General features: G+C 45.8%; 1 protein-coding gene across 1 annotated transcript in view; it reads left to right on the top strand.

Annotated features, from left to right (window-relative positions):
• The first annotated feature begins 8,834 nt into the window (after nt 1–8,834).
• The window catches only part of pfn1 (profilin 1), a 6,773-nt gene continuing 5,410 nt past the window's right edge, over nt 8,835–10,197 (top strand). Inside the window, exons 1-2 of the mRNA XM_083640366.1 lie at nt 8,835–8,892; nt 9,897–10,038. Of these exons, the coding sequence (XP_083496492.1) occupies nt 9,898–10,038 (141 nt within the window). The 5' untranslated portion in view covers nt 8,835–8,892; nt 9,897. The remainder of the gene's footprint in view (nt 8,893–9,896; nt 10,039–10,197) is intronic.

Below are 10,197 nucleotides of genomic sequence, written 5' to 3'. Positions count from 1 at the left end.
CTAGAGGGTTCAGTGAACCCCCTGAGGTCTCCGTCTAACCTGAATCTCCCTCTTTCTGTTCACTGCAGATCCAAAAACATCCATTAAGAACAGATGATTGATCTATACCTCTACAATACTGACTATAATTTACTGTCCATTAGATATTATAACACCTCTAACTATTATTATGTAGGCTACTAAATCTACTGTGTATTTATTATTTTCCCACATTCACTCAGTGTTCATTGTCATTTTTCTTCTTCTTCACTCTTGCCTCCATCTTGCCTTAAAAGGGCAACAGTGAGAGCTGCACACACACACACACACACACACACATACACACACGCGCACGAGCGCACACACACACACACACACACACACACACACACACACACACACACACACACACACACACACACACAGAAACTTTTTTTTACCTTTCATGTTCCTTAAAGTGGCTGTGTGTGTGAGTGTGTGTGTGTGTGTGTGTGTGTGTGTGTGTGTGTGTCTGTGTGTGTCTGTGTGTGTGTGGCAGAGAGAGAACCACTTCCTCTTGTGTCGCTCGCCCTCGCTCTCTCGACTTGACTCAGGAAGCCAGTATACCGTTACTGACAGGAAGTGTGTGTGTGTGTGTGTGTGCGTGTGTGTGTGTGTGTGTGTGTGTGTGTGTGTGTGTGTGTGTGTGTGTGTTTGACGAGAAATGAGAGCATGTCTGTTCACACCCTGAGTTAACCTGATCACTGCATTTCACATTTTGACATTCTATTCTTATATCCATCTTCTATTCTCGACGCTCCTCACACACACTGAAATAAAGCCTCAATGAACCTCTAACCCAGTAGGCTGCCCCCCCCCCCCCCCCCATCTTCCGGAGTGTGAGGGTGTGACTTTCGTAGTTTTAGGTGCAAGGCCATTTGGCCTTTGGCATTTTTTAGGGCACAGAGGCCATTACTCTATTGACATCATGAAGAGCAACTGTGGAGTCCTTTTGAGGTCAGATTGGTTAAAAAAAAAAAAAAAAAATCAAACATTTCATTATGAAAGAATTGTGAATGTTGTTGACTTTTCTCCTCTGGGTTTTTGTCCCAGGCCAGAAAAAAAAGGAAAGGATGTCGGGGTCCCAACAAAGGGCTCATCACTGGCTCAGACATGCACAACCAGAATCTGTATTTTGAGGACTGGATGGAGCTTAACTTCCTGTAAGTTAATTTGTCCAACCATCCAAAAAATACATTTCATCACAAACAAACCCAAACATGGTCCAATTTGATCCAGACTGTGGTCTGGGGGAGTCCTAATAGTCCGGACCAAACAACGTAGCCTAGGTGTGAAAGACCCCTTAGGCTATAGTAGCTCTAATGTGAGCTTGTTATAGCTAACAAAAGTATCTGGTCAGGTAAGATCACTGTCATTTGATTAGCAGACTAGCTAGCATATCTACTGTGGTAGCAGCTAGCGCACATCTGTCACACTCAAGGCCCGGGGGCCAAATCCGACCCGGCACCTCACCTCAGAGCTAGCAAAGAATACAATTTGCCTAATACAATTCTAATTAGCTCTAATAGTTGTAGGCTGCTAGTTGTTTGTTTGCCATTATTTCCCTATAACTCTGCTTTCAGAGCTAGTTATTACAGTAATTATTAAAAGAAAACAATAATCGAATCAGAGGCAATTAAGTAATATGATAACAATAGGCTAGATACATTTATATCTTGTTAGATTTACAACCGGCCCTTTGAGGGCATCATGCTAAAGTGGCCCAGGATGAAATTGAGTTTGACACCCCTGAGCTAGCATTAGCATGTTCACATTAGTAACACCAGTGTGTTTGCTTTGCTGGCTAGTTCGCTTAGCTAACGGTTTGTTCAGGCTAACGGAACTGAGTCTTCTCAAGCTACAGCTCAAGAACAGAAGGTGTTTTGGAGAGGCTAGGGCTAAAGACAAGACAGTTTACTGTGTCAGAGAGAGGAGAGAGAGAGGGGGAAGGGAGAGAGACGGGGGAGAGAAAAGTCTGAGAGTGAGAGAGAGAGAAGCAGAGGGAGGGGAGAGAGAGAGTGAGTGAGAGAGGGGAGAGAGGGGGGAAGGGAGAGAGATGGGGGAGAGAAAGAGAGAGAGTGAGAGAGTGAGAAAGAGAGAAGCAGAGGGAGGGAGAGAGGAGAGAGAGAGGGGGGGGAAGGGAGAGAGATGGGGGAGAGAAAGAGAGAGAGTGAGAGACTGAGAGAGAGAAGCAGAGGGAGGGAGAGAGGAGAGAGAGGGGGGAAGGGAGAGAGATGGGGGAGAGAAAGAGAGAGAGTGAGAGAGTGAGAAGCAGAGGGAGGGAGAGAGGGGGGGAAGGGAGAGAGACGGGGGAGAGAAAGAGAGAGAGTGAGAGACTGAGAGAGAGAGAAGCAGAGGGAGGGAGAGAGGAGAGAGAGAGAGGGGGGGAGGGAGAGAGACGGGGGAGAGAAAGAGAGAGAGTGAGAGACTGAGAGAGAGAGAAGCAGAGGGAGGGAGAGAGGAGAGAGAGAGAGGGGGGAAGGGAGAGAGATGGGGGAGAGAAAGAGAGAGAGTGAGAGACTGAGAGAGAGAGAAGCAGAGGGAGGGAGAGAGCAGAGAGAGAGAGGGGGGGAAGGGAGAGAGATGGGGGAGAGAAAGAGAGAGAGTGAGAAAGTGAGAGAGAGAGAAGCAGAGGGAGGGACAGAGGAGAGAGAGAGAGGGGGGGAAGGGAGAGAGACGGGGAGAGAAAGAGAGAGAGTGAGAGACTGAGAGAGAGAGAAGCAGAGGGAGGGAGAGAGCAGAGAGAGAGAGGGGGGGGGAGGGAGAGAGATGGGGGAGAGAAAGAGAGAGAGTGAGAGAGTGAGAGAGAGAGAAGCAGAGGGAGGGAGAGAGGAGAGAGAGAGAGGGGGGGAAGGGAGAGAGACGGGGAGAGAAAGAGAGAGAGTGAGAGACTGAGAGAGAGAGAGAAGCAGAGGGAGGGGAGAGAGAGAGTGAGTGAGAGAGGGGGGGAAGGGAGAGAGACGGGGGAGAGAAAGAGAGAGAGTGAGAGACTGAGAGAGAGAGAAGCAGAGGGAGGGAGAGACGGGGTGGTTGCTGATGGTGCAGATGTACAGTATGTGTGTGCTGGGAGAAGGTTAGAGGCAATGTGTTTTTGTGCGCAAGTGCGCGTGCGTGTGTGTGTGTGTGTGTGTGTGTGTGTGTGTGTGCGTGTGTGTGTGTGTGTGTGCGTGCGTGCGTGCGTGCGTGCGGGTGTGTGTGTGTGTGTGTGTGTGTGTGTGTGTGTATGTGAGGACCAATGTGAGTGATCTACCTGTGAAGTGAGGACATTGAGGAAAGCGAGGACACTTTGGCCGGTCCTCACTGTCTCACACACCTTCAAAGGGCTGTTTGAAGGTTAAGACTTGGTTTGAAGGGTTATCTTAGAAGTGGGTTCAGGTCAGGGTTAGGGTCAGGGTCAGGGTTAGGGTTATAGGGTTAGGGTTGGGTATTTATTGTGATGGGTAAGGTTTAGGTTAGGCTTAGAGAGTTAGGGTTAGGGACTAGGGAATGCGTTATGTCAATGAATGTCCTCACTAGCTGTACAAACGTGTGTGTGTGTGTGTGTGTGTGTGTGTGTGTGTGTGTGTGTGTGTGTGTGTGTGTGTGTGTGTGTGTGTGTGTGTGTGTGTTCCACGCTGCAGGCTGAAGAAATTAAATTTTTCTGTGAACTATGTGCAAGATTTAATCTGTGCATGCATGTGTGTGTGTGTGCGCACGCGCATGTGTGTGTGTGTGTGTGTGTGTGTGTGTGTGTGTGTGTGTGTGTGTGTGTGTGTGCGTGTGCGTGCGTGCTTTCCAAGGGTGTGGATTCAGTGGCTTGTATAGACTCGTCCCTTTGATTTGGCTCAGCTCTCTCTCTCTCTCTCTCTCTCTCTCTCTCCCTCTCTCTCACACACAGACAGACAGAGGAAGTCGCGAAGCGTCCAATCAGCACGCTCCATGTAACAGTGATGATCATGAGGAACACGACAGTTATATCAAACAAAGTGAAAACACAATTGAATACGAAATCAAGTGTAGAAGATAAAAACACTGCATGGAGCACAACTGAAATGTGATGTGAATGTGTGATATTTCACAGCGTCTCAGAAAACAAATGGGGATGTGTGAGCAGAAACAGGAAGTGTTGTTTGGTTGTGTTTGTTTTCTTTGATTGGAATCTCATTTCACATGCAGCACAGTGTGACTCACCTCTCTGATAAGGCTATCAGACAGCTAGCTGGCTGTTGGTTCAATATACCTGCAAACACTCCCAGTCTCCCTATTTGTAACCCTTTCTCCTGCTTTGGGCCCCCATATAGTCAATGCTCCTGCATTTCCCCTGTTTTCATACTGATACAACTCAAATGGGTGTTTCACAGTTTCTGTAATAGGCTACTATGTCCAAAGTGTAGGATATGCGTCGTGGTACCTGGCAACCCAACCAAACGACCCTCCCTGACGTGCTGTCGTGCGTCACTCGTCACTGCGCTCGCTCAAGCTGGCCATACGTCACCGGGTCCCAAGAAGATGAAGTATGCTCACTCGGTGTGACACCTTCCTGTTTCTAACTGCTCGCCACATCAGCCACCACCATGCCTTTCGCAAGTTGCTTTAGTTGTCATTTTAGATGTTGGCTTTGATCATATCTTGCGTCAACCTTATTGCTTGTTCTCACAACTCATCTCCACATATAACAGACATGGCTATGACACCCGACAGGCCACAGGCTTGTGCTTTACTCTACCTCAGGGGTGTCAAACTCATTTTAGTCCACGGGCCACAGGCAACCCAATCTGGTGTCAAGTGGGGCCAGACAATGAAAATCAATAATCAATAATAATAACCTATAAATGACAAAAACCTCAAAATGTTCCCGTTTATCTTAGTGTAAAGAATGCCAGGTACAACCCAACAATAATGTAGGGTTATCTCAGATACCATCAAGCACATTATCTACTGTCTGTACTGTGCATTACAATCAGGGGTGTAGTGGAGGTTAAACACAGTTTAACCACCCCTTTGAAATGAGACAGATAGTTTACTCACCTATTTTCAGATCAACTGTATCAATCAATGAGGGCAAACAAGCCAAGGTGGATAAACTACTCAGCTTGGATAGTTTGCCCACCTCTGTATTTATCACTACCCCCCTGATTACAATTGTGGACAACTGTGCAATTCTCTATATTCAAGCAAAGGTAATGAAAATAGCTGATCATTTCGTGATTAATACAGATGACATGAATAGGCGACTTAATATTTAACTTGATCATGAAACCTGGTAGCTCTTAGCCTTCACAAGTGCATCACATTGGATTGAAGGACTTCTCAGTGCATAGATAGATAGATAGATAGATAGATAGATAGATAGATAGATAGATAGATAGATAGATAGATAGATAGATAGACAGACAGTAACACACCATACTTATATCAAAAACACACAGAAAAAACACACACAAAGGTAGGTGCCGGTGAAAGCAGCATAATATAAATAAATATAAATATACTATAAACATTCTATAAAGAAAAAAAACATTGCATGGATGCAACTGGGACGTATCCTCAGTGATGTACCCTGGGGTCATAGGATGTTTCGGGTCTCGCAACATCATACACCCTCGTCCAGGCGACCCAGCCGGGGCTGGCCAAGCCCCAACTTACGTCCCACGGTCAGCCCTCTAGGAAGGGTCGAAGGTGGTCACGCGGTCAGGGCCACTCAATCCGCTGCTCCGGAACTACTCTGCCGGGACCGGGGGGGGGGGGCTCTGGTACGTAGAGGGACCGGGCTCTGTGGGTTGCCACCCGGCCGGGCTCCTCCCTCGTCTCACCAGGTCTAGGACCTGTGCGCTGCACCAGACTCCCCCGCTCCAAACATCTCATTCCGATGTGATGGTATCTTAGTGGACACCATGCAGTACCAGTAATTGGTGGCACTGCAGACTCCACTTGCAGCTTGAATGGCCCTCCTAAAAGGCCTCTCGTGGATTGTTGGGGCGCTAACCCATACTGCTACCCGGGTGCCGTCCCTGTTACGGCTGTCAACTGACTCTATAATTATATAATACAGTATATACATACTTAAAAAAACAATATATAGATAATTACATACTACTAGTAACTGTCCAATGTAGATCATATTATTATATTATATTATATTATATTATATTATATTATATTATATTATATTATATTAATTATATTATATTATATTATATTATATTATATTATATTATATTATATTATAATTATTACCATGACTGTGCAAGTAGGCTACAGAGTACACGTGTGCTGCTACAGTATGTGGACAAAGATAGTGTACAGTGTGTAATGTGCATAAGCAATGTGTGTTTAGTTCACATTATAGGAGGGGAGGAGAGGAGAGAGGGATGCATGTATGGGAGATATGATATGGTTAATGCGGTGGTATGATATATGGTTATTGCGGTGGGCACGAAACCGGAACGGTCTTTACTGCATGGGAGCTGCCGGAGCCTCTGACTGAAAACACTCTGTTGTCCAGTCAGTATGTTGTGTGACACAACACACCCCCAACACTGTGTAGGGGGTGTGTTTGTGTGACACAACACACCCCCTACACAACATACTTGTGTCATCCATTATTTTGAGAAGTTTTTGTGCAACATCCTTCTCTCCACCACCACCTCCAGCAGGGGTTTCAGCAGGGGGGCCCCAGCTCTCTTTATCAGTGTGTTCAGTTCCTCTGATGCTTCTGCCCCAGCAGGTGGCTGTAAAGACTATTGCACTCGCCACAACAGACAGATAAACCATATGCAACATCCTGCTGCATACATCGAAGGATCTGAGCTTCCTCAAAAAGTAGTCTGCTCTGTCCCTTCATCTATACAGCCTTGGTGTTGCATTTTGCTGTGAGCTAGATATGAATTTAAGCCTAATTCAAAGTCATTTACTTTACATCCTTGTATTTATTCGATGATTTTCTGCTGTAGGGTTATATGGGGGGGGGGGGCGTTGAGGGGCCATTCACCGATCTCCCAGAAAATCTCCCTCTTTTTCACGGCCTAATGGTTCAACCCAATTGCCAGAATAAAACATGTCTGAAAACCAGGGATATGTTCAAGATCACCGTACATTTGAAACAAAACGTGGATTAATTTGAAAATCTCGCTGCCTTTTCATCACAAATAAAACCTTGGTTAGGTTTAGGCAACAAATTGACTTTTTTCTTTTTCAGATTCCTCCCCGGGGGAGAGCTGCAGACTAGCACCATGCTTCCTCCCATACATGTGCAGTCACCAGCCGCTTCTTTTCACCTGACAGCGAGGGGTTTCACTGGCAGGACGTATACCGTGTTGGAGGATCACGCTATTCCCCCAGTTCCCCTCCCCCCGAACAGGCGCCCCGGCCGACCAGAGGAGGCGCTAGTCCCCCCCCCTTCCCGATCCCCTGGCCCCCTGGTCAGAATGTTGTGCACACGGCCCTGCTCTGAGGGCCTGCTGCTCGCTGAAGGGCGCGCCCAGCCCGCCTCTCTCTCCTGATCAAACACACAGGTCTGAACTAGCACAAGTATTTCTGTGTGTGTGTGTGTGTGTGTGTGTGTGTGTGTGTGTGTGTGTGTGTGTGTGTGTGTGTGTGTGTGTGTGTGTGTGTGTGTGTGTTTGTAAGAGTAGAGAGAGAGAGAGAGAGAGAGAGAGAGAATGGTCTGGAGACAGAGAGATAAAGAGGAAGGGAGAGACATTAGAAACATAGCCAAATAAAGTTTGATAGACTATAAATATAGATATAGGCCTATAGATGCATGTATATAGACACATACATATATATGTAGTGTTTCTTACATGCTGCCGGTTAAATGTTAGTTGTAGGATTATTTCAGGGACTGCTGCTTTAGTGCTGACCAGCAACTGAACTACAAGGAGCAGAATGCATTGCTGGTGTGACGTGTCATGTCATGTGGGTGTGTGACAGCCACTGCTGAGGTGGAGGGTCAGACTGTTGAACCTGCCTCTACACAGCACGTTTCTTAATATGTTGGGTTTGTGATTAACCATTTTCAAACTTCAGATCTGCACAATATCAGAATCAGAATCAGCTTTATTGATCGAGTATGAACTGTAAACACACAGGAGATGTGACTCCGTTATACGTTGCTCTCAATATAAAAGAAAAGCTATGCATTAAAAGCTAACACAAGCCAGCAAGAACAGTGAGTTGACAGAGAAAACAAGTAACTGCTATTATACGTGTGATGTAGAGTGACCGTTATAAATATGTATAGAAGAACAAAACAATTGTATATCTATACAGTCTATATAACCACACTGGATTGTAAACAAGGCCATAAGTCAGATATTGCACAATCTATATGACCAAAGCTTTGAAACAGCTATTACACAGTCATTGCATAGTTAACACATTTCACCTTAGAGTAGTATTGTGTGTGTGTGTGTGTGTGTGTGTGTGTGTGTGTGTGTGTGTGTGTGTGTGTGTGTGTGTGTGTGTGTGTGTGTGTGTGTGTGTGTGTGTGTGTGTGTGTGTGTAGTGAGTCAAGTGGCTAGTGAAGTGATCATGTGACTGGTTTAAGTGTATAGTATGAAGTATATGCCCTAGCCTAGGCCTTTTACATTTATGGGAATTATTACACAACTAAGTGGTTTTCGCTCCTAAACTGAGTCATTAGCCTTTGGCTTAAAATGTCCAATTCATGATTTTGCAGTTCTAAATCAACCCCGCCCTTGTTTTACTTCCTAGTAGAGAGAGAGAGAGAGAGAGAGAGAGAGAGAGAGCGAGCGAGCGGTAGAGAGACCTTGGTGCCTGCAGGCTGGGCGGGGCCACTGGGGTATAAAAGGTAACTCTTCTTCCTTGTCTCGTCAGTCGACTTCTCTCCTCCTCCTTTTGTCTTCTCCTCCCAGCCAGAGTCTAGCTGTCCAGGTAACCTACACACACACACACACACACACACACACACACACACTCCCACGCATGCACACACACACGCACACTCACTCACTCAAACACACGCAGACGCACACACACACACAAACACACACGCACACTCACTCAAACACACACAGACGCACACACACACACACACACACACACACACACACACACACACACACACACACACACACACACACACTCAGAGACAGAAAGAGTTGCTAATTGAGTTGTGTAGTTTTGTAGTTTTTAGTTTACTTGTTTATTTAAAGGGACTGTTTATCTATTTCTGATGAAGATCGTATACATAGAAATGTTAAAACAGTAAATTAACTGGGAGCACGTCTACACAGTGTGCGGATTTCTTTTTGCCATTAGACAGAATTAGCTAAGAAGGCTATATTTTTAAACTGTCGTCTCTGGAACAGGAACAAACAGCATGCTGTGATCGAGGGGCAAACAGCCCCCAAGATTTTGATCATTTGATTTCCATTCAATTCATTACATTTCTATGTCCATCTCTAACACACACTCAGCACCTGCTGGTTGCCAGAAGAACAACACCCTCACACAAACAGTGCTGTTGTTCACACTACGCTTTAGAAACTTTATGCACTACTAATCATTTTTTAAGTGTTCCCAAAATTTGTAAATGCCCCCATTTTTTTTAAACCATTTGGTTTAAAAAAAAAATGCTACACTATCTCTGTGTATTGATGATTGACAGCCATGTTAAAAGCTGCCTGTGTATCCACTGTACTGCTTTGTGTATTGATTAACTGTATTGGTTCTGGATCAGGTGGCTATTGATCACTGTATTGGTCATGTGACAGTATGTCGTGGGATCAGTACAGCAGCAGACTGAATTGTGTATTGATAACTGGTTATACATTATGTATCGATCAGTGTATTGGTTATGCATATTGAGCAGTGTATTGGTTATGCATATTGAGCAGTGTATTGGTTATGTATATTGATCTGTGGTCATTTGACAGCATGTCGTGGGATCAGTACATCACCAGTCTGAAGGCGGCGAACAGCGAGGGTTTGGTGCACGTGGAGGAGGCCGCCATCGTAGGCCATGCCTCCGGCGCCGAGAGCGTGTGGGCCAGCAGCCCGGGGTTCGCCAACATCACGGTACAGACAGACACACACACACACACACACACACACACACACACACACACACACACACACACACACACACACACTCGCATCTTAGTGCTTTTTCTTTCCACTCTGCTGCTACAGCTCTAACTGTTTGCTAACCTTCCCTTTTTTTGCTAAATAGTGTTA

This window comes from Poromitra crassiceps (assembly GCF_964638095.1).
Source record: "Poromitra crassiceps genome assembly, chromosome: 7".
Lineage (NCBI taxonomy): Eukaryota > Metazoa > Chordata > Actinopteri > Beryciformes > Melamphaidae > Poromitra > Poromitra crassiceps.
This window is presented reverse-complemented; position numbering and strand designations above follow the sequence as displayed.